Here is a 25,632-nt window from a genome sequence, read left to right as displayed (position 1 = left end):
AAAACTACACTGAATAAGGAACTAGGAAAAGGGTAAGATCAATTAAAAAATCTTTTACTTATAATGAAAATAAAAGAGATGCTGAGTTCTTTGAAATTTATAAGATTTGAATTGCTTAATAATTTCTGGTATATATAAGGTAAATGAAATAAAATAATTAAATTAAAGTATCTCTCCAGGAGCACTCAGCATTTGTGAAGAAAAAACAAAATAGGTATTTAAGAAATCAATGAAATTTCAGTTTTTGGTTTGTTTATACTTTTTTCTTGCGTTTCTTTTGGATATTTTTTTACATAAACACATACTAATAATACTTATACAAAAACACACATAAATAAAATAATGATGAGAATGGTGAAGAAAAAAATACCTTTACATTTGTTTGTTGTTTTATCTAAAATAGCCTTGGTTGATATAATTGTTCCGTATCTGAAAGTTAGACAAGAAGAGACACAGGTGGGTTAAATAGAATACCGCATTAAGTGGACAATGGGATTTCGTTGCATGACAACGACTGCAAAGAACGGATAATCAGATTATAAACACATTCATGTCTCCCAGGGTGTCTGTGCGTATGTGTGTGTGCGTGCCTGGTGCCACGTGCCAGAGTATATATTTATATATACATATATAGATATTATAGAGGATGGGGGCAAAGAGTTAGGGGTTGCCCAATGAGACACCTGGCAAGTGAGCCTGATTGGGACGTATTTGCCTTACCATAACCAATTAAAGTGTCATTAAAATGCAATTTTTATGCTCGTGCGCTCCAAAGTAGGCAACGGAAATTTTCACAACCCTTTAGCTATCTTTTTCCCCATTTCCTTTGGCGCCATATTGCTCATTTATACCTGGTAATAATTGACTTAGTCCGTGTGTAATGCCCCTGCCTGCCTGCCGGCTGAAATTAAATCGATATCTTCTTAGTTACACTAGCAGCAGTTTCCCCTTGCTCTTTACCCCATAAATACTTAGTTATAATAACATTAAAGCCCCGCACCCCGAGCTTCGTCCACTAATAAGCCGCTTACTTTGATTGCCTGCCGCAGGACGAGAAAAGGACGCTGTGCGGTAAAAAAAAGAAAAGCAAAATAAATTAACCTTCAATTTAATTACTTGACTTACAACAACAACAAGGGCAAAGCGACCCCTGCCTTTTGCATCAGGTTTTTATGTTCGTGTGACGCCGCAAATAAGTTATTTTTTATGCATAAAAGAAATGGCCAGCAGTGCGTATGCGTAATACGCACATAATAATAAGTTTAGCTTGCTGGTACACCACAAAATGATTTCCCCCTTTGGATACCCGAAAATGTTCGGCTTTTTTGATAAAGCGTGCGCACTAATTAGTGGATTTTGTTTAGTTTGCAGAAACTTGGCCTCGTTCATCAAGAAGGTCAGGGGTAGTTGCTTTTTTGGGGGTTACTTTTGGGCCGAAGGACAAAAGGGGCGGGGCGGGGCGGCGGCTTTATGGAAACGCAGCCAAGCGGAATGGACTGAGGCTAAGCCGCTCATTAGCAGAGGGGTTGGGGGTGGTGGAGCGGATAGAACGGATGGAAATGGATTTCGGGTTCCGTTTCGTCTCAAACATAAACACACACACTCCCCCACACACACACAGAAACCCCCACACACAGACTCACCACATCACTCAGTGGGGGCAAATCAATAGTCGGTCACACACATTTCGAATTAGTTCATTTCGTATGGATGGCATTTTGTATGCCTGATGTGGCACCGAAGATACAAGCGATTCCAAAAGATACAGCTGAGAAAGGAAAACGGTCGACGGTATGGAATACATTTTCATTTTACAAATGTATTTGGTATCGGAAAATTGGCAAAAGTATATTATCTAAAAGTACACTAACCATTTCTATAATAGAACTCCAAGGAAAATTGTTTTGTATTTTAAATTGAAAAACGCTAAAATATGTTATTGTTACGTTTCTTGCTTTAAAAGCTTTATGTTCTTTTTTGCAATATATTCTTAAACTTAAATTGCCTTCACCTATTCTTCATACTCTTAAGCAATTCAACGCTTTTAATGGTTTATTTTATATAATATCATGGAAAACGTAATACTATTCCATCAATAGCTGGCATTCCCCATTCAGTTATTAGGTTCAATTAAAATTGATGTAGACGCTTCTTGCTCAAAGGCATCAGCATCTCTGGCTCGGTTGCTCAAAGGCAAGATACATAAAGCAAATATATTCAAGCAGAGTGAAAGCCCGGAGCTGCAAAAACAATTAAAACGAAATGAATTTGCATAATGGCCTGCCCAGGAAGCTATCTTAGATATAATGCAATTTAATGTGAAAGGTGGACCGCAGAGACAAGATACAATTTACAAGATACAAGATACAAGACCGCAGGGCACGCACACGCACAAATCGCTGAGAGCTTTGATTGCATTCATATCTGAATCTGAATCCGATTTGAATGGCAATATCAAAGGGTTTCGGTTTGATTTTCCCTTCCTTTTTATTGTATTTGTATTTTTTGTCGGCCATGAAAAGTCATGTCCTGGTACTCACTGTGCACACATATTAACTAGATCCTTGTCAGTTGTGCCCTGCTGCAGTCCGCGAATGTAGAGATTTGTCTTGGACAACTGCTCGCCGCCCTGTTGGTTTTGATTCTGTACCGTGCCGTTGGGACCCATGTTCGTGTTGGTGTTCGTCGTGTTGCTCAGGCTGGTGCTCAGCGTGCCGCTCTGGGAGCCCGTGTTCGAGGAGCTGCTCGAGTTGGTGTTGCTCGGTGAGGCTGCCGTCGGCACTCGCTGACCGTACTGCAAAAAAGTAGGGAGAACAGATGGCGTTAGTACACAGGAAAATATTTAAATCTTATCTTTAATACATAACATTAATATAAACAGGACTACATTACTCAAAGTTAGTAATAAATCTGTAGTTGTAAAATTTAAACATCCTCATTTAAAACATTTGTTTGATAAACATAACTTATTATATTAAGAAGACGATATCAAATAATAATTTCAAATACTACAGATTGTTTTCCGAGAACCAAACGATAGGTGGTCAAAGGACTCCATCGCACACCAGTAGGCAATATTAAAATGTATTTTGCGAAAGTATGCCGATAATATTAAGCGATTTGGCTCCCACAATCTATGGACGGAGAGTTGCCCCAGGGAAGAGCGAGAACTGGAGGCAAGTATTTTTATTGAAATTCCAGCAGAAATAACTGCCATTCGAAGTTATTGAATGCTGCTTGGCTCACACAATGGATAGAGATGGGGATAGCCCAATAGATAGAGATGGAGGTAAGAAGCCAGGCAGAAAGAGAAAGGCCTAGAGGTAAAAGAGAGAGAGAGAGAGAGAGGGAGAGGGAGACACATTGGCATGTTGACGACAGCCATGACGATGGCGTTTTTCACTTAAAATGCCACACATGTGCCAGAGGGACACGAATAAAGAAGGAGACTGAGCAGCCCGAGCTTTGCATATAAGGCTGCAGGATATTTGGCAGCTGCATTCGAAGGCGTTGAAAATCTATAAAATTTGTATGCAACAAACAATAGCTTTACACACACACACACACACATCTATGAGTCGAGCAAATTTTGCCATTGATACATTTTTGAAAATTTGCCAAAAACATTATTTTATTTGCACAACAGTAGCAGCAGCAGCACATCAGCGGGAAATGTTAAAATATGCAACCAACAAAAAGTTCCACTGCGAATACCCAAAAAATTGCAAAACCGAAAATCAAGCGAACACTTTTGTTGGATTTTTCTTTTGTTTTAGGTTGGGGTAAATGGTTTTCGGGGGTTTAGAAACTTTTTAGCTTGCCACAAAATCCATTTGCATGAAAGCCACTGAGTCCAGATTAAAGGTACATAAAAAAGTGTTTACTAATTGATTCGCGTCATGATGCCCCCAATTTTATCGGTAAACTGGTAGGGGTCATAATTTAATTTTTAACTAAAGCAGCTTCAGAAAAACAAAAGAATAAACAAAATCTTTTTATATAAGAATTGCTTTTTAATAAATTACATTTAAGCTCTTAAAACTTAGTCCACATGTTTTTCTTTTCTATTTTTTTTTTTTAATTTTTTGGGGACAAACAGACGTGAAAGTCACGCTTCGGCAGGCAACCAACACAAATCATAAAGTCGGCTCTTTCACTATCTCTTTGGGCCAAGTCCAAATAAACTTTGACTCCCCAAACTCGTTAAGTTGCTCAACAGTCGCCGTCTAGAAGATACATTTTGTACAGTTTTCCTACGAAATTGCTTCCTTTCTTCTCTCGCATGCAAAACATAATTAAATAATAAATTCAGCCAGCAATTTTTGTAGTCAGCAATTGTTTATCTGTCGCTGTGTGCGCGAGTGAGTGTGCGAAAATACTTGAGCCAACACTCATACGCCCTGTGTGCCAATGAACTTTTCTCTCTCGGCTTTTTTTTTGCCGCTTTAGCGCTCTGCTCACTGCCTTTTCGCCTGTCTGATAATGAAATTATATCGTTCTAATAATTTTATGCGCACAGCAACGACGGACAATTCGCATAAACTACAAATTGTATACTATGCATATAATATATTGTTGGCTATCAGTGTATTCTTATGTGTGTCACGCCAAAATGAGCAAACGACAACTTGGCTGCCTTTTTATTTTATTTAAGTTTTTTGTTCGCCGGCTTGGCTTTTTATTGTTGTTTTTTCTACTATTTGTTTTTTGTTTTTTTTTTTGGCAAAAAATTGCGTCATGTGCAAAAAATTTCACGCTGCGAAATCTGCGCGGTTTTTCGCTTTTTAATAAGTTATCTTGTCCCACGTTTTGGCGGCTCTTTCGGTAGTTATTTTGCTCAATGTTTCTCATGCTTTTCTCTTGATTTTTGTGGCTCACACGTGTCTGAGACTTTGGCCAACTGGATTCGAGCGATAGTTTATGCACATTAGCACGGTAGTTGGGATATGTTAACCTCTTTGCCGCTCCGCTGTTATTTATGCGCATTTAATTTGTTTACTTATTTATTGCATTTGCACGAAGCGACAGCGAAACAAACTAAAAATACAATTTAATGGCATAAGCTAAACTTTTTGATTGTCCCGGCAGCGATGGGACACAACGAGAAATGATGTCGTCGTCGATTCGATTCAATGACGATGACGATGGCAGAACACGCAATTGTTAATGGCCTGAACTTATGACTGTTCGTTCCTCTATTGGGTTTTTCATACTAGATTAGACAACGGTTTCGTCTTTATGTGGGAGGAGTTTTGTAGGCGGTTCACGGACTTCGAGAAAGGGTCAGATACTAAGGAAATGGCTAGAAGTCTGGAACCTTGAAGAAAATGGCCCCTACAAATCGATTATGAAGATTGATAGAAGATATTTTTACTCTATGCTTGAAAAAACGGAAGAATATCCTGAAATATTGGATTTAAATTAATATTAAGCATAAGAACATTTGTCTCGTGGCCTAGAAATGTAGAACTTTGACAAACCACATTTTCTGTAATAAATAACCCATCATTTTCAATCACATCTCTATGCTAACATCTCCATTAAAAAGCCATCAACAATTATTACCCACGAAATCTGTAAGCTCCATACCGAAAAACTGAAAGCGAAGATCTTCGAGATCCGCTTGAAAGAGTCACGTGCCAAAAGTGTGAAATACCAAATGGACTTTTGTTTGATTTATGATGTCGCCACGACATGAGCGCCACACACAAAATATAATTCACTTAAGTCGAGCCGAGTCTTCTCGCTTTCTTCGGGCTTTTGAGAGCCCCTCCTACCCCCTAAGCCCCCCTAACCCCCTTCCCATGGGGGCCTTGACTAATAAATCAAAATGCGAAGTCCAAAGAAGCATACGAAATGGAGTGCACTCATTTTCAGTCACTAAATCAGTCGCCGCATAAATCCACTCCGTCATGATTAGTGACATTTATTATTTGTCCAAGTGCTTGCCGGCCTGTCAAATTTGGTTAGCATATGTAGGTTGAAGTCCAGCCAAAATCCAAAAGCTTTGAGCCGCCCCCGAAAATATATAGAAGTATGTATAACCCAAATGGACATTGACCCAATGTGAAATGGGGAATTATGAGAGTCAAATTAGAGCCGACTGCGTGTCCGCTTACGATTCGAGACGTTTCTATTACTCGAGCGGATTTTGTTTTGGAAAACCCCTTTGGGAGGGTTGCAAAACTCATCAAATCAGGGAGCCAAATCCAGCTTTTCCTCTGATTGGGGAGGGTGGGTTTCCCTCATCACCGAAAGCCCCATAAAAAATGCCTCTCACGTGACTTATATAAATTAAATGCGTTTTGGGTGCTCGACTGGAAGCTGGCATCCAACTGATAGATGGATAGATGAATTCATCTGCTGCTGGCAAGGAAATGTTAGGCGTCAGATAACAGTCAGCAGAAACCGCCCAGAATGGGGGTGGTAAAAGGTTTTTCCCTCCCCAATAATCGACGCAAGTCATGCTCCGGATTTGCGGGGTAAAAGGCAGCGTTCGGCTCGGCAAATATTTGACATGCCAATGGCAAAGAATTTCGAATTATCTGCAGGTGGAATTTTTCTCCTAAAAAGAGATAAATTTATGACATTTTCTCAATCTCCCCCATCTAAAAATAAAAATAAAAAATGAAAGCGCTTTATCAGCTATAATTCCTTTTCGACAAAGAATTTTCAATTTCAAATTACTGGCAGAAAAGTCTAGCAGGTCAACGACATTTTCATTATAATTATGATTTATAACTTCATTGTTCCTTTGTTTGGGTAGACAAAAAGTTTATTAAGCCCGACCTTGAAACCAAAATAAAGTTGTATAATTTATCTGGACTGAAAAAGAGTTGCCAACAAACTTTTATAATCATCGTGATAAGCGTGTAATTGCTACGTGGGTGAATCTAATCAAAGAATATTTATGAATTCCTTCCAAGAAGTTGAATGCAATTTTTAGTGACCCCATAAATTATTATAAACTCAAGTTCATATTTATAGTAGGTATATATACATGTTCGAGGATATTTAAATTTAAAATTGTATTTTCTTAAAATATTTATGGAAATAAATGACACGTAATGCATACAATGGCGCGTAACTAAATGTATACAGCAATATAAATTCAATATTTAAAATCTTTACAAAAAATCACTCTTTTATATTGCGGTTGCACATAAAAGAGGATTTTGTTTTTTTCCTTTGCATATTTTGTATATTTGAATGTTTTTATGTAATCCTAGTGATGTTCACATTGTTCTGTTTAAAACTGACGCTCAACGGACAAGTGGCCGTTTTCCTTTTTTGTTTTTCAGTTCTTTGTGCCAACATCGCGAGTTTATTGGTTGACACAAATTTGCATTGTTTTCACTTTGTTTTATTTTTAAAATTTTGCATGCTTTTGCATTTTATTCGAATAATAAATAAAAATAAATTGTGCATAGCGACATGGGAAAATTGTTGACAAATTTTCATTTTCACTGTGGTGGTCTTGTTAAGCCATTTTCTAGATGCGATGTGTATTTAATTTGCATAATTTTGGATACCTAATCAAAGAGAAGCTCTTGGACCTCTGATTGTGACCCAAAAAGGGGATACAGAACGGATTGAAACGGCTTGAGAGACAAGACTTTAATCAGGCGGAAAGGTTTCTGTGTTTGTTCTACGTGATTCGGAAAAGGTTGAATAATTTTTTTACTTCTTTTTTGGGCCAGTATTATCTTAAATTGGAAGTCGCAATGAGCACGTGCTTTGCTTGGAAGAAAGAAAGAGAAGAGACGAAGAAACTCCAAGATAAATTGTCTAAACAGTTGAGAGACGTGTATTTTAGATTCGGTTAAAGTTCTTTAAACCGCTTTTCACTAGAAACCTCTGATGATCATTGTGTGTCATGAATAAAAAAACGATACTTATTGTATTGTATTTCCATTGTATGTTATTGTAGGTGTATAGCCAATTCAAATATTTTTCAATCGTAATTATATCAGCAAATAAAAGTGTACATACGCCCCTTTTGAAACCATAATCACATTGATAATAAAAGCCACAAACGTTGACTACGCTGTGTAAACTGGAAATGCCACCCCGTTTCCCCCGATTTCTCCCATTTTTCACTATCCAACTTAACCGCAAACATTTTGTTGCATACACACATACACCACACACACACACACAAACATACAAAAGGCAGACGGAAAAAGTATCTGGCAGATAGCAAAAGTCATGTCTGAGTTTTGATATTGAAATGGGCAGAGGGAAAATGTGTGTGTGTGCAACCCGACAATGGGTCGCAGTTTAAATTTCATGTCAACGCCAGATACTCTCGAATAGCTCCGAGATACACGAGTCACAGATACAGATACAGTGGTGCTCATAGACTTAAGCCACAAGACTTCAACCAAGAATTTAAACGAAAATTAAGAAAAGTTTTTATTTCACAGCTCCAATTATTTGTGTCACATTAGTTCTATATATCAGTGTTCTAATCGAAGAATAACCAAGTTATAAAAATATATATTTAACGAAAAACTTAAAAAATATGAGACCATCTCCAAAATGTCCTGCTCACATACTTAAGCCACCTGGAAGAAAATGGTTGAAAAAGTTAAAATTTGCCCAATATTCCTTATAATTTTAATAAATTTACTTTAATATTGAGTGGGGTGACCTTTCTGCTTAAGAACAGCGGAGCAACGCTTTGGCATTGAACCCACAAGACGTGCGCACTGTTGAGGGGTGATTTTCTTCCACTCTTTCTGCAAAACTCGCCACAAATCGTTTTTATTTGCTGGTTTTTTTTGGCCAACGACTTGTTTAAGAATTCCCCACAAGTTCTCTATAGGATTCAAGTCGGGACTCTGCGGTGGCCATTGCAAAACTTTGATTTTCACTTGGCTAAACCACGACTTGACTATCTTGCTGGTGTGCTTCGGGTCGTTGTCCTGTTGAAATATCCAGGCAAGTGGCAAATTATCGGCATATTCTCCAGATAAATTGTTAATAAGGATGTCCCTGTACATTTCGCCGTTCATAATGCCTTCTATCTTCACTAGGGGACCTACGCCCGATGCGGTGAAACAGCCCCAGACCATAATCGAAGCGCCCCCGTGTTTAACGGTCTTCTTCGTGTATTTGGGGTCCAATTGTTTGTTGGGAGGACGTCGTACATATGGTTTACCATCACTCCCAAAGACATTAAACTTGGATTCGTCGCTCCAAACAATCATGTTCCAAAAATTGGGACCTTTTTGAAAATGCTCTCTGGCGAATTGAAGGCGCGCTTTAACATTTTTTTTGGACAGCAATGGTTTTTTTTGGGCAATGCGTCCATATAACCCGAATTCATTTAACCGTCTTCTTATGGTCTGAGCTGACACATTCACGCCATAATCTGCCACCATTTGACCTCTGATTTGCGTCGATGTCAAGAACGGATCGGCTTTACTGATTTTGGCAATCCGTCTATCGTCGTTTAAAGTGGTTTTTCTGGGCTTTTCACGTGGAATATTTTCCCAGGTTCCATGTTTCTTATAAAATGCAATGGCATTTCTGACTTTGCCACGCGAAAAATGTAAAGTCTTACATATTTGTAGAATACTTGTGTTTTTTTTCGTAATATTCCCATATTAGCTTTCTTTCGGCCGGATTTGTATTTTTATTTTTAGCCATAGCGATCAAATTGTTTTGGGAAACGTATTTAGTATTCAATATTTCAGTTTAGAAAATAAATAGCACAACTTTCCCGGAAAAATCACAAGTTTGACGATTAAAGTTTAAGGTGGCTTAAGTATATGAGCAGATCGGAATGCTCCTTTTGGCAATTTAGTCAATTTTTTGGGAACCCCCGAATTCCTACTTGTCATTTTTTACTGTGATCAGCTGCTTAAATAACAATGTTGCAAAATGCAAAAAATTTCACGCCAAAATAAATATCTTCAAAAAAGTTATTAAGAAAACAGTCTATGGTAGTTGCAGTGGCTTAAGTCTATGAGCACCACTGTATGTACTAGCCGGGTAGTCGGTCCCCTTGAGTGGGTGGCACTGTGCGGGGCCTACGCAAATATGCGGACTATGGAGGGCAGACGGCGGGACCCAGACTTTCGATTCAACAGCAGCCACTTGGCGACAGTCGCACAATAAAATGCAATAAATTTATTGAATTAAAGCAGATAACTCAATTGAGTGGACAAGCCAGCGAAAGAAGATGAAGATGGGGCAAAGACGGACAATGCAACTTGGCATTTACAGAAAAAAAAAACCAGAAGAGATGAGTCAAGAGCCCAATGACGGGAAAATGCGATGAAGAAAGGAGAAAGGAATTGCACGAAAGAATTTTAAATCCGATAAATAAACAACACAGTCAAAGGGAAAAAACGTATTCAATGGAGATGAAGCAATGAATGAATGACCTTTATTGTAAGCTTGCAATTGTTGATTTGCAAACACTTATCAAAAGAACTAGAAGCTTGGAAATATGAATCACGAAGCGATTACAGCAAGGACTCGAAAAGCTTGTAAAACATTTAACATTTAACATCTAAAGGATTGTTCTTTAAGCCTTCTAAGGGTATCTCTCTATTCGTGACTTTCCATTTCTATTCTGTGCGTGATTAGGACCATTAAATCATAACCCATTGACCAAATGAACACAATACGATAAGAGAGTGCTATATCGATTGCCAGGTGAAATCGAAATGGAACATGCGTCATCGAAAAAAGCTGTTTTAGTATTCATAATCAGACAAAAAACGCGTTCGAACCAGTTGTTTCTCAACTATTCGCACTGATTGCATTGCTTTAACTACCTAACAAAGATAACACGGAATTCTGATAAACATTTATCGATACAAATGGTAAGAGACCGAAAAAGACTATAAAATGAAAGAGAGAGCACGAAAGGTGGAGAAGCACAACAAGAAATTTATCGCCAAAATGGAACACTAAAAGCATTTTAGCGCGATTAGTCCAACAACCGGCAACAAAAGTGTATATATATAGTATACAAAACTTGGCCAGACAGATAGGTAGGGAAAATGAGGGGATATAGCGGGTTAAAAGACCCGCCCGGCGTCTCTTCTATGGAGCTAAAGGTCTCCAATGCGATTGTCTGTTGGCATAATAAATTTAAGCATTAATTGAGTGTATGATTGAGCCAGAGTTCTTGCTGTTTGTGTAGGTGAAATGGACAGCAACTCAACAACAACAACAACAGTAAATAAGATTTTAATTGAAGCTTTTAGCAGGAAATGGAATATTAATGGAAGCTGCTGATGAATTTTGCAGCTGATGTAGCCACTTTTTCTTCACTTCTCCGGCGCTTAAGGTGGCAACAGAAAAAGTATCTCCAACTTCATCATCAATGATGAAGCTGCAAATTGCTAATCTAAAGTCAAAGTTCATCCAGTTAGCAAGTGCAATTGACATTTGCATGTTGCTGGCGACAAAAACTTGCAAAGTTTGTTAGACCCACTCAGCCAAAAAGGTGGGTATCACAGGGATTTCCAGGTGTAATATCACCTGATTGGGCTGGGGGCATCTTTCATAATTGCTCCTGTCAATTTTGTATACCAAACTCATTACTGCAGAAAGGTTAAAGCTTGATTGGCATCTGGCCAAAAGCAAACTGGCAGTCTCAATGAAGATTGAAGCCTAGAGAAAAGAGGAATTGGGGGACGCCATGCCAGGTGGTAAACGAAGAGCATAGTGCGATCAAATTAGTTGAGCATGTCAATCAAATGGTAATTCAACTCAAAGTATCATGTTTATTAAAGTGAGCGCAATGATAGGAGTTAAAATTGTCTCAACTCGCTGAAATTGGTCGCACATAAATTATTATTTAATCACAAACTTTATTAATTTTTATTAAATTGTAGATCTTAGGATACTTAATCTCTTTTTAAATTAAAGTTATACAGCACTTTGTCACCCGAAACCGTTGTCGTGCCAGATCTTACAATTAGTGACCCACAATTTTCTCTTTATAATAGAAGAACCTTTTATTGTATATCAGACTTTGCTCGTCTGGCCCATGCAACTCAAGTATTTTTATATGTATACGATATATGTTGGGTTATTATTACGAGATATATGGCGCGTGATATTTACCAACGTTGCCACATTAGCAATGACCACTAATCACTGAGAGAAAGGGGGGTGGAGGCAGAAACGTATTTCAACACTTGGGTAAAAAATAATTTATGTGACAACGTGCAGAAAACCCATGGTTTGAGTGGGTGCCAAAAAGAATAACCGAGGGGTGAAGGGCAGAAAAAGCAATTGCAAATAATAAATCAAATAAAGCTGCAGAACGTGATCGGAAGCCGCAGTTAAAGAATGGTCAAGTGGGTTTCGGACACCCAGAAGCGGGAAGTACTACATAGTATATATGTAGGTGATTCCCTTCCCTCCCTTTTTACCTTCTCCCCCTTTTTTTTTAACGGTGTCTGCCAATTAAACACAAATATGCTGCATTTAAATTGAATTAAGCTCGAGGCGATACAATGAATAATAGCAACAAAAACACGATTCTTTTTCGCTTCTCACTCTTAACAGTTTTAACTGCACAGTGAAAAACGCAGAACAATATGTAAGCAAGTTTTAGAAATTCAGACCTGACACCTGACTAATAAAAACATTTCGAGCTGTTGAAACCTAAAGATACAAAATTAACATTCAAGTATTATTAATATAAATGCAGAGGACTTAATTTAAAGTTTGTTAATGTCAAAGAAAAATAGGTATTTATTGTTTTTAGATTTCGTAGAACCTTGAAGATCATGATAATTTTTTTATGTGGAGAAAAAAATCTTACTGTTCTCCGCACTCTCTATTACACTTCTCTTTTCCCATAAATAATGAATGAATCGAGTCTGGGCGAATGCGTGTGTAGCGGAAGTAACACTTAACTCAAACACGAGCACGAGTCGGATCCAAAAGATGGATGAGGGTGATGCCCAAAGGGGAGTGCGGGTCGTATTCGGGGGGTTTTGGGAGGTAGAACACTCCACACTCACACACACACACTGAGAGAAGTGTCAATCACATACACTCCCATAGAAATACGGACAATGGCAGCCCGAAAAGTGACAAAGACAACACGTTTTGTGCAGCAAAAAGTTACAGTGGCCCCTTGAAACCCATTGCCATCTCGCTCGCACACATTCTCCGAGAAATCTCTTTCTCTATGCGGGTATTTAAATTTAATTTGCAAGCTGACAAAAAGAAAGCAAAGCGGTTTCTTGACATCTCCCCCTTAAGTGAGTGTGTGTTCGTCTGTCTCTTTCGCTTCTCCTCCGCTTGTCTCTTTCTGTGACAGACAGGAAGTGCAGAAGTGTGTGTCCCTCCTTCCTGAAAACCCACTACCCAACATTTAGCTTACCCATATATGGCTACAAAAAGGAAAACTTAGCTGAAAGCAAGTCAAGTCAAGCACAAAACCTAAAATTCTGCTGGCTGTCTTTCCATCTCTGTCTCTTTCTCCGCCACTATCCCCTTCTCTTTCGCTAAGTGGTTTTTTGGTCAGGCTACTAACGTTTTAAGGGGGTCGACGAAATGAGGGATATATGTATAGTGTAACACAAAAAGGATGGCAAAGGGGGAGGCAAAGTGACAGGCTTTGTATCTCCATTTAGTGCAAATTAGGAGGGACAACAACATTTACTGAGGTGAAAAGCCCCCTCGACAGATTTTCAACCTAATTGAACTGTTCAATGGTGGCTGGGGGGAGGAAAAAGGGTAGAGACAAAGGATAATGAGCGGGCAAAAAGGATAGTAAGGTACTGAAGCGAGGAAAATGGAGTAGGCTTAAGTTGGATAGGCATGAAAGCGTTAGGCAAAAGGTTTCCCATCAATTTAAGTTTTAAGAACATGTGACAACTTGAAAAGTTATGAAACTAAAATTATTTCCTTGAAAACCTATTTTAAAGTTTTGAAAATATAGCTTTGCAAATCAAAATAGATCGCAAAAGTTATATTAAACTTTTGAATCAGAACTCACAAATACTTATTGCCAATGTTTAAAGACAATCATTAAATTTAACACTGATACACACCTAAACGTTTGATGCAATGAAATAAAGTCGAATTCCCTTCGAAACATGACATTTCGTTGGCACATGTCATTGCACCTGCAATTGTTTTGTCCCAACGCACAATCTAGCAAATACAGGACTACACTCTCGCAATCCATTAACAATTAGCCAAATGTGAAACGGCTTCATTTCCATTATCATCAGCGCTTTTCCTCGACCATTTTTCCCGACCAATTCAAACACCCACCTGGCGGCCACTCTACAAAATCAACACGAAAAGCCAGAAAACTGGAAAACCAGAGCACAGGTTGCAACTGTTAAAGGTGATTGCTGCTCTTGTTGTTGTTTTTGGCTAGCGATTAATGGAGGAAAATACACAAAATGTTTTATCACTCATACGCCACATGTGCCGGGGAAAAAAGAGAGATACGACGCCTTTCAGAGCGAGACAAATGTGTCCCCAGTGCAAACAAAACGCCTACGTTAATTACACTGGCCAGCAAAAGCCGCAGAATAAACGAACTTTAACAACTAAAGCAAACTGTAGCTTCGGCTGCGTGTGTTTGCTGTTTTTGTGTGAATTGAAAATGACTCACTTCAAAAGCAAACGAAGTAAAATCGAAACACACACAAAAAAGTGCAAACGAATTGACCTTTAAAAGAGAAACGACAGGAAAACAAAAACCATAAAAAGCACCTGGCAACACTCTTGTGGCCAAGACAAAAGCGAACCACTAAAATTCAATCATCTTTGGAAGAAGCTGTAAAATAAGGCGGACGGAAGAAGAGGAAATCCAGAAAGAGAAAGGTTGAGTACGAAAAAAAAAAGACAACAATATCTGGAGATAAAAACCCGTATATCTTTGAGAATAAGCTGGAGTATTAAAGATACATTTTTAGACTCGTGATATCTTTTTATAACATAATCTCTTTATAACTTGTTTCTTGAATTCATGTATTTTGTATTTGGAACTATATCTCTTAGAAGTTAAAAAAAAAACATTACAGACAAAACCGCAACACCCATCAAAATCTTTTATAATTGTGAGCCTCAAAATGCGGGACATAAATAGCAATTATTGCGTCAGTAACAGAAGCATAATTGAAATGCGTCACTTTCCAATGACTGTTGTTAAAAAAAAACTTATCTTTAAAATGTTTGTGAAAAATTAACATAATCCGTAGTCTGCTTTAAAACCTCAGGGGGAAAGGCCTCTCCCTCTCGTATTCCCAATAGGCACTCTCAATTTGATTAAATCGCCCAACCACATTCATGCCACGACGTTGACTCACTTTTATAAAAAAGTTTCATCAGCAGTCGCGTCACTTGATCGGGCATATATGTACTTGTGTATCTATCTCTCTTGTTTTGTCAAACAGTTGACATAATACTTTCTGTACTTTTTTTTCCACAAAACTGATAAGTTAAAATACTTTTTTTACTCTAGTTAGGTTTATGGACATTTTGTGCTATCGCCGGGGGCTGACTTAACTCGATATTGTTATCGGGGGAGAACGCGCCGGGGGCTATTTTTGCCATCCCTGCTCGCTTACTTTCGACGATTTCTCATATCATTCATTGTAAATTCCAGGAATTCGCCATTATTCGTTTGAAGTTTATTAGATTAGAAAAAATGGCATTTGTTTGGACTGTAAGCTATGAGTTTCTAAACTGGGGAAAAACACAATCTCTCTTTAAGTGTTTTGCAACAAATGGCAAGTGAATTTCCCATAAAAAGGAAACTGTAAACTTGATGGTCATTCGAGCCTTTTTGTGGTGAGGAAAACCAAAGAGCCTTGACGAATCTATACTATAACTTAAATTTGATATTTTATCTAAATGGCATTTCATTTTAATGTAAAGTATTGTGTTTCAACGAAATAGAAATGGAAAAGTCATTATAAAAATGGGCAAAGTTATAATTTTATTTATTTTAGAATATACGTAGTCATGTTTATTCCCTTCTTTGTCTAAGTTTTAGTTTGAATGTGTTTTCTAACCTTATTTTTTAAATGACTGCTTTGACTCAGTTTTATATTTACATTTCTAATGTCTAATATATACAACATTTGTTATTATTTGCACATTTTTTACGCCTGTCACTCAAGAATTTTTATTACAATTTTTTTGTGTAATTCTATAATGCGTTTTATTTCGATGGATTTGCATTTTTGAGCACGTACAAAAGTTCGCACCAATGCTCACAACACAATAATACCAAAAAGAAAAAAAAAAAGGAACGCATGGCAACCCCCGCGGTATATATAAACGAAAAAGTAGCAACTTGACTAACAAATTGTTCTGTCCAATTCTGCTCCTTTTTCCTTTGGGCCAGGAAGTCAACACCGCGCGATAAGTGCAAAGCAAAGCGAATACAAGTGTAGATAGGGGATGGATAAAGTGGGTGGGCAAAAGGGAATATGTAAATCCTGAAATTGCCAACAAACCATAAAAAATGCTGCGGCCAAAAAGACATAAAACAGATGAGCCGGGCAGAAGCAATGGAAAGCTCCAAAAATGCTAAAAAGATGAAGATGAGCAAGTTGAACAGGTGCAGAGAGAAAAATGCTCTATCTATTACACAAAGAATATTATTACTGTTATTAAATTTTTGTCTTTTTAATTTAAATTTTATAATTTAAGGTTTCAAATGAAAGTATACAGTAAGCATTAGAAAACAATGTCATACAAGTATGATAGATGCATACATATAAGGTGCTTATCTCAGTGTAAAAAATGAGAGGGTGGGTGGGTGTTGAGGTCACAAGAGGGTATGCTTCAGCTGTTTAAGGACATGTGCCGAGGTGAGAGTTCACAGTTCTTCGCTCACGTTCAGCATCTTTGCTTTTTATTCCCTCTTCTTATTTAGCTGTTTTTCCTTATATTTTTTTTTACAACTTTTACTTTGTTAAAGAAATAAAACAAAGAACAAAGTGAGCTTTTTGGGGTGTCGGGGGTGGCGAAATAATCCCCTAAGGCCCTGGGCCAGGTTAACGATGTTGTCTGCTCGCCTCGTTTTTGGGGCGTGGGCCGAGAAGAGAGAAAAGGATATGAAGAAAAGAAGGAGGGTGCAATGACTGCAACTTGTTCGCAGAGAAAGTTTCTTGAAGCTGTTAAGAAATTTCATTGTTGCCCATTTTCGAGGGTTGTTTTCGTGTCTCACTTTGCTTTCTTTATTCTTCTCTTCCTATTCGGCGAGACAAAGAATAAAAAGGAGCAAACGGAGGAGAGGCACAAGGATAGGGTGCACAAACAAAGCCACCAAAAAATGCCAAAAATAAAGTTGCCCTCTTTATCGCACAACCAAACACTACTACTATTGCAAACGCCGAAAATAAAGGCTTAACCTTGGACTTCACAAGCTCAACCGGCACTTCGACCTTAAGGCGGGGCTATGGGACAGAAAGGGGGTGCCACAAGGGGGAGGGGCCGGTCGGCAGCCTTAATCAGTCGTTGCCTCGTCGGTTTCATATCAGACAGTACTCTTTGAGGGAAGCTAAATTACACTGACAAATATTCAAGTGTTATTTGCCCTTCGGTTTTTAAGTTTTTTCTTCCGCAACAAACCGTTTCGATAGAGTAATGCTGTTACATGTGAGAGTCATTGTGTATTGTGTATTTCATAAAAATTAATTTTTTTTCTGTGCACAAGTGAAGCGAGGGGGCGATTGCACTCTACACAATGGTGCATGGCACGACCATCTCTCACACAAACATGTGTGTGCCCACAGCAATCTGAATCAAACGATTCGAGGGCTGACTAATTCAAAGGCTACTTGATTCGATAAGCGCTAACAAATTGCACGAAAAATAAAACAAAAAAAAACCATATGCTTTCATTAAGAAATCTGTCGCAATATGTGCACACTCAGCAAAATTCACATAGTTCTAGTGACAATAGAGATTTCTAAAAATGATTAAAATAATTAATAAATATTATCACTCAATTACAATTAATGAAGAAAAACACGATAATTTTTGTTCCTCCGATATTCAAAAACATCACAATGAAAAGAATCAAACAAGAGAATACAAACGGGTAATTCGCAATGAAAAGTGAAATCAGCTGGTTTTCTTGTTATTTGCCGCTCTTCTCTTTTGAATGGTAAACTTTATCTTGACGTTTGGCATTTATCACTTAATTCTGTTTTTTATGACGCTGTGCAAAATAAGTGGCTAACCTTTAATCGGTGGCGAAAAATTCTACACAAATTTTGGCACACACACAGAGTAAGCTTATTTAATTATACACGCCACAAAGAAAGGGAGAAGAGAAAGAAAACGAAAAATTGTATTTAAAATGTTCGAACAAACAAACAAACAGACATTGAACTTTAAGACAAATTTTCTGTGTGTGTGGGCGCCTTATTCTTTTCGTTCTTTTTGTTATTAATTTGAGTATGTGTCTAATTTAATATTATTTTGCCTGGGGCAATTTGGTTTTATTTACTTTTTTTCTGTCGGCTTCTTTAGCTGATTCTCTTCTGGTGCCTCCTTTTCTTCTTCTGATTCTGCTCCCTCTTTTTTTTTTACTATTTTCTAGGAACACGCACACTGGCACACCGGCAAAAACACACACGCACACACACTGGTGTGTTTACAAACTTTTGCGACGTTTTCAAGTGCGACGCTGGCAGCAACGTCGGCAGCGACGTTGACGTTGGCTTAAACTATTTTGTTCTCCGTTCCCTCTCGCTGTTCGTTGGTTTTTGTTGTTTTTTTGCCAACGCTTTAATAACTTTCTATTGCTATTTTTATATATTTTTGATGCAAACGCACACACACAGAGGAAGACGGACACGTACGCGCTCTCTTTCTGGCTATAATTTAATATTTTTGCTATAATTTATATTTTTTTTGTTTCGTTTCGTTCGTCAGCTTTAAGCTCACATACACACACAATCATATGGCGACACAACACACGCAAAACTAACGATGCAAACGAGACGGTGACTACAGTTAAGTTGTTGTTGTTGCGAGAGCAGCTGATCTCAAAAACGGGAGGAAGTAAGTGGGAGGAGAGAGTATGAAAGTCTCTTTTTAACTGGACAAACTTCCCGTTCTGCGAACGACACAGCGAACTAACCGCGACAAAAATTAAAATCAAACTGTGAATGTGAAGCGAGCTGAAAGCGGAATTCAAACAACGCTGCGTCGACGGCGGCAGCGGCAGAGGCAGCGCAGCAGAAGGCATGCGCAGAGAGAGAGAGAGAGAGAGAGGGTCTGATGAATGAATGAACGAGGCGGGAATGCGGGCGAAACGGAGAGAGCGGCAATGGCAAATAGTTGTAGAAAAGCGCCGGCAAGCGGAACTCCTCTCTGTCTCTCTCTTTTTCCCACCCACACCCCTAGCTTACCGGAAAAAGAAATTTCATATGCGGCGGGGGTGTATTTTTCCCCAAAAGAGAGAGTGTGAAATATCAAAATGGGAGAATGAGAGAGAAAGAGCTGCTGTTGACGTCAACGTCTGAGTCAGTGCTGCCGGCGTCTCTGCCGCAGCCTCTGCCGCGCCGCAAAGCGCCACCACCCAAAAAAAGCCGAGAAGAAGAAAAACAAACACAACCAAAATTCGCACAGTGGAGCTTGTGGCAAAAATGTTACTTCATTCATCATTTGCTAGACGCGTTTCGCTCTCTCGCTCGTTTTGCCAATTTTGGTATCTCAATTTTCCCTTCTTTTACGCTAATTTACTTAGATTGCAAGAAACCCAATAGGAGGAATACAGTGGTAAATGGAATCTTGTATAACAAGTTTTTGCAACAAAAACGATCAGGTGTAATATGGTACCAAAAAATATTTTTTGTAGGTAAACTATAAGACTGGACACAAAAATAATGAACCTTAAAGTGGAATTTTGCCAAACTAATTTATTAGATAGGGATAATCCACTGTACAAATCTATGTTAGTATGTACGGATGTATGTATGTATGTATGCATAAGTAGTTTTAACAAGTGGTTTTTTTTTGGTTGGCGGCACCGTGAGAAACAAATTTGAGTGGCGGCTGTCCGCCATCCACTGTCTTCTATTAGCCAGAAATTTTTTTAACACCCCCAAAAGTCACCAGCTGATGAGCTGGTCGTCAATTTCTTTTGCCTTTTTATCTTTTTCGGCTTTTGGACGAAATTTTGTTTGCCGCTCGTAAAAGTACAAAATAAACCGGGAAAACTCAAGCGATAAGTAAAAACTATTAAATTGGCACCATGTCCTCAAAAAAAGCATTAAAAAATATAATGTTAGCCACCTGTCTGCCTTGAATTATTTTTCACGATTTATTGTAGAGCACAACACTTTAAAGTGTTTTCAACTCATAAATAAATATAGTAAAATTTTTTCTATAAACTTTTGGTTAGCCCACTTTAAGTAATAGTGAAAAATTTAACATGATTTTTCGCTAACTCACGAAGTTTAGAAAAACCAGTTTACAGATGGTTATCCATACTGGAATTGCCCATAACTCACCGCAAATGAATCTTTGACTTTTGAGAATGCTTCTGCTGATTGATTGACAATTACTTAATTGATAAATTGGAAACGAGGAGGGGGAAAATTTCCATCAAATAATTACAAGATACCGTATATTTTTTGTTTTTAAATAAATATAATCGATTTAAATTTTTGCATTTACGATGCTTAGAGTTAAGGAAAACAATCTATCTAGAAACCGATTATTCAATAAATTTATGTTTTATTATTTCTAAATGTTATTATGCATTTATGTTTTTACGTTATGCATTATGTAAAGTACAACAATGCAACATATCATGTCTTTGATAATAATGTGCAAAAAATACTACTGAAACAAAGAAAACGAGTTTAAGAAAGCAATTTCAATGGAGAATAGCAATTTTATGGCTTTCATTTTATTCGCGTTAGGAAAGGGCTGGCTGAATAGAGGGGCGAGGGACAAAATGTATCAGCTGATAAAAAGCAAAATGCGTTGGCAAAAAAGAAAATCTTGTATGTGGGTTAAGAGAAAAGGACGGTCGAGAAGGGGCAGGGGAAGATGAGGGAACAACCATGATAATAGCAAAACAAACGAAACAGAGAGAGAAGCATTATTATAGAGCGGGAGGGCGATAGCCGGGGGAATTTTCAATTGAAAACGAACGCGTATAAATGCGCCCATATGGAAAAGGCACACACACAGTCATGTGGGGGAAAATTGCGACTTTGCCTGCCTTTTTATCGGCTTGCGGCATCTTCCCTCCTTCTCCTCTTTCTCTCCTGCATTTTCATGCTGGTCTCGCAGTCGACGTCAACGTCAACGCCAAAGCAGCGGGGTGTGAATGCGGTAAAAAAAATACACATATGGGATAGGTGGGCACAGACGAGGTCACAACTACAGCATACTAAAAAAAAACTCGATTGATAATATATCAGAATTAATTTATGAAAATATTACATGTCTCACCGGTCTTATCTAAAAATTACACGCATTAAATACAAATAAATAATAACAACATGTATTTCATGTACATATATGTTATTTTTTTTTTTAACGGAACTATTCCGATGGCAGCAATTGTTAATATTAAATACATTATCACTGGCGTCGCGATTACAGTAATAGCAGCGAAGTCGGCAGAAGCATCCCCCTCTATCCTTGTCTCCCTCTTACCAGTGACGCAGGCAGCATCTTCTGTTGGAGCTGCTGCTTCTTCTTCTTCTTGTTCTAATAGCATTTACTGTTTGTTCAACTGTTATGTGAGTTGGACTCCAAGCTGTTTTTTTTCGTTTTATTGGACTGTTGCTTGTGTGTTCCTAGTTTTCCTTCAACTTTTACTCCCATCCTTCACCTCCCATTTACCATCTCCGATTTCCATTCCCATTATGGATCCACATTGTTTAATTGTACACTTTAAAAAACAAAATACATTATTGGGAAACTGAGTGTAAATACATACATATGTAGAAATTTAAAAATTGGAATGTGGTCGCAATACGACAATAAAAAAACCTGGTTTTATTAAAAAATCTTAAATTTAAAAAAAAATTATTTAAGTGTATTTCTTTTGGTGCAAATTTATACACATACATATGTACATCCATACATACTCGCATTTCATTTGTCTTTCTTCTATTTTCATTTACATTCGTTTGCAGGTCGTCAAGAAATTAAATGCTCATTATTTGGCCTTTTTCACTTCCTTTTATTTTGTTGCCTCCCCGCGGTTATGGTTTATTCATTATACGTTCGTTTTTCTTATCAGTCCAACTACTTTCTGGCCCTCTCTTTTTGCCTCCCTTTGCCTTTTGCACCAGAAATCTTTCACTTCCCTTCTCTTGCTCAAAGTTTTGATGTCAGTTACTGTTGGTGACGTCGACTGCGACGTTGGCAGAAACGCAGGCAGCCGCAGAGCCAGAGTCGTCAGCAGCATCAACGTCTCATCAATTTGCGGCACTTTGGCCGCTGACTGTCCGTTTTACCATCCAACACTGACTAAACATTAAACCACAAAATCCAAGCCCACCCTAAACACCCACTAACAGCAGTGGTAACAGTAATCGCATATTTCACAAAAACAAGCTAAAGTTATTGGCTATTTTCTACCACATTTGGTATTATGGAAACAATCAGTTGTTTATAAAAATTCAACAGTAAAATCAAAATAAGAAATATTGAAAAATGCTTGACCCACCTTAACTTATAAGAAAGTCTATGATATTTGGGATAATTAAAGGAATCTTTTATTATTCCTAATGGTGAATAGAATTAATATGATCCATACAAACTAACTACATATTTTAAATAGCTGCATTCATGGATATCAGAACAATAAAATTGTCCTCGACTGTATTGGTTAAACATTTTTATTATTACATGTCGCCTGTCAATCGCTAGCAATTGTTGTTGTCAACGCCGCAGCGGCAGAGTAAAATTATCGCAGCAGGAAATAAATATAAATGAGTATCCAAATAAATATATAAGCAAACATGTGCGAAAAAAGGGAGTTGCTGATTGGATATTAAGAGACCGTGTGTAGGCTTGTGGAAGTTCAAGATAAAAGCTTTAACGTTGATGACCAAGCTCCCATTAATGGAGCAATATTTATCAGCTTGCACACATTTTCGTTTGCTATGCTCTGTTTCAGATAAATGGTTAAATAAATAAGAAATTCTGGGAATATGGTATACCAATGCATTAAATAGTGAATTATAACATTTTTGTTTGCCAGAATAAACACTGTTAATAATAATAAACTTTATGAAAGCCATTGCCTTTTTAAATAATCTAAGATATAAGTTCTGTTGTTTTTCAAATAAAACAAATACCTTTCTAATTATCTTTCTTTTTAGTTGCAAACGTCTAAAAATAATACTAACGTCAATTGTTAGAGGATGTAGTTTATATTTGGCCGAACAATATACAAATGATTTGTTACTTGCCATATCGGAACAAAATGTTAAGGGAAAAACCTATGCAACAAGTACGTTTTTTTGTGGGCGTTTCTTATCGATTATGGATTTTTGTTTGCCTTTGGTTTATTTTTGGAAAATACGCGATAAGAGTGAATGAATTTTAGATAAACACATCAAGAGTTAACAGATTAACCGCATTTAATGGAAAACTACGAAGCCAATTGTAGGCGTTAACAAATGAGATAAAAAAAAGGAAAAGGGTTAGCGGAATCCATAAAAATGTACAACTCAGCCTTGACGTTGACTTTGTGAACTTTGAATTTGCCAGGACAATCCTGCGGTAATACTTGGCCATTAAGCAGGCAATCCGAAAGGCTTTTCCAGCTAGCTTTCCTCAAAGCCCCTGCCCTTTTCCGCCCACACACAAGCAGTAAGCCACCTTAAGACGGAGCCGAGCTGGAATGTATCCATCATAATCTCATTATCCCAACTCCGGGCGAAAATTTCCAAGCACAAAAAAATATAGGGGGAGAAACTCTTGGCAAGTTACGGGAAAATATGCAAAGCAGAAAATTCCGCATAGCTAAAATGAGAGCAGCGGCGTTCTCCTTAGTTTTAAAGCAGAATTTCCACAAATTCCATTTCATAATCCCTCTTAAAATCTCCTCAGGACTACGCCCCAGAATGTCAGGAGGGGAAGTGTGCCATGCAGCGATGTTCAAGTGTAAAATGTGAATAAAATACCTGAATTGCCAAGAAATAAGAGGAATTGCATTAAGTGCATCCGCCGCGGGGGGAAAACCTGCAGAAAACGGGGTTAAGACCCACTGAAATGTAAGGAAATCCAGGGGTGGTGGTAAAGGACCATTTAAGCTTGCTAGTTGGCCAGCATCTTCAAGGTTACGAAAAGATGGAAATTACTTTAGTTATGCAGTGACAGAAGGGGACTTGAAATGAAAAGTTAAAAGCATAAAAAATGCCATTAAAACTTTGTTTAAGTTAGAGGAACTCCGTATTAACCTGTAACTGGTAATCGATAAGATTAATTTTTTCATTTCAGCCGGATAAAGTGACTTAATTTTAGAGCAAGTCTTAAACTCCAAGTAACAGTCGACCTGATATTTACCTAACTTTAATATAATAACGATAACAAGGGAATTGTTTCTCTTGTGTGCGTGTGATATCCTGTAGTGCACATGTGGGTTTGTTTTACTGTGTGCGTGTTGTCCATTTTAATGACAAACATAACCATGAAAACATGAACATTAATGGACATCCATCCATAATGGACATTAACTGCTGGTCGAAGTGTGGGGGGGGGCCAACAATTGGTTGACATTTGAAGTCATGTCTCGGACTAAATTAGACAGTTGACCCCCAAAAACCCCGCACTTACTGCCCTCCAACGCACCCATAAATTGTACGTAATCGGTAATATATAATTTCTATGTATGAGCAAAATTGGGCAACTGAGCCGAGGATTTGTCCGAGTCCGAAACTGTGGGCATGCATAAAATTGATATCTTAATGGTTGGGATGGGTGTTCCAACGAGAGCATTCAATGTTCAGGTTAATTTGCTGCGTGCTCAACCCGCCGTTAAGGGAGTTATCTTTCGGGGAACGGGCAACCAACTGCAGATTGGTTTAAATGGAGTGAGAGCACTTGATAGAAGGAAGTTAAGACAATATGCTACAGAATATAGAGTTTTACTCTCCAAATGGGAGATTTAGCTAGGAAGATTCTATCAAGATATCACTTTTCTACAAAATTAATAGTATTCCTAGCTCCAATTTAAATTTCCTCTTGAAAAATATTACTCACTACTTATTTTTAACCATTTTAATCCTCAATTCGTAGTTATGTAAGAAAATCTATTCACACACCAAAAAAATCCCTCCACACATGATACTAAAATCCGCTCTAACTAATTCAATCGAGAAAAGCTTTTATCTACTCACACGACACCCAGATAAAAATGGAAAAAATCCCTAGAAAAGCCATTAAATCGAGCTCACATCGACTTCAAAGCTCATTAAAACGATTCTCCACAAGGCAAAAAGGGAGGGAACGAAAGTGAGAGAACGAGAAGGGACCACCCCCAAAAGAATCATAAATCATTGCTGAAATTTTCATAAATTTAATGAACATTAAGTGTGCCCCAAAGCGTTTGGGGAGTGGAATAATTGGGTGGGGGCAATCGTTACATGAATTCCACTGGACACGAGGACTTCGAAGGACGAAAGGAGAGTGGCC

General features: G+C 37.9%; 1 protein-coding gene across 14 annotated transcripts in view; it reads right to left on the bottom strand.

The window, feature by feature from the left end:
- Window positions 1-25,632, bottom strand: part of LOC108088966 (protein alan shepard) — a 64,915-nt gene that overhangs the window by 7,773 nt on the left and 31,510 nt on the right. For 8 of the 14 annotated variants that reach the window (XR_001771260.2, XM_017186985.2, XM_017186984.2 and 5 more), the window contains 2 exons: window positions 2,541-2,794; window positions 371-429 (listed from right to left, as the gene is read on the bottom strand). Coding sequence is in view for 13 of the 14 variants with exons in the window: in XM_017186985.2 (XP_017042474.1) it covers window positions 371-429; window positions 2,541-2,794 (313 nt within the window). In the remaining variant the exon portion in view is untranslated. Of the gene's footprint in view, window positions 1-370; window positions 430-2,540; window positions 2,795-18,466; window positions 19,130-25,632 lie in introns of those variants that run through there. The other 6 variants (XM_017186991.2, XM_017186997.2, XM_017186992.2 and 3 more) reach the window with 2 other exon arrangements.

Source organism: Drosophila ficusphila, unplaced genomic scaffold, assembly GCF_018152265.1.
Source record: "Drosophila ficusphila isolate 14025-0441.05 unplaced genomic scaffold, ASM1815226v1 contig_106, whole genome shotgun sequence".
NCBI classification, from domain to species: domain Eukaryota; kingdom Metazoa; phylum Arthropoda; class Insecta; order Diptera; family Drosophilidae; genus Drosophila; species Drosophila ficusphila.
This window is presented reverse-complemented; position numbering and strand designations above follow the sequence as displayed.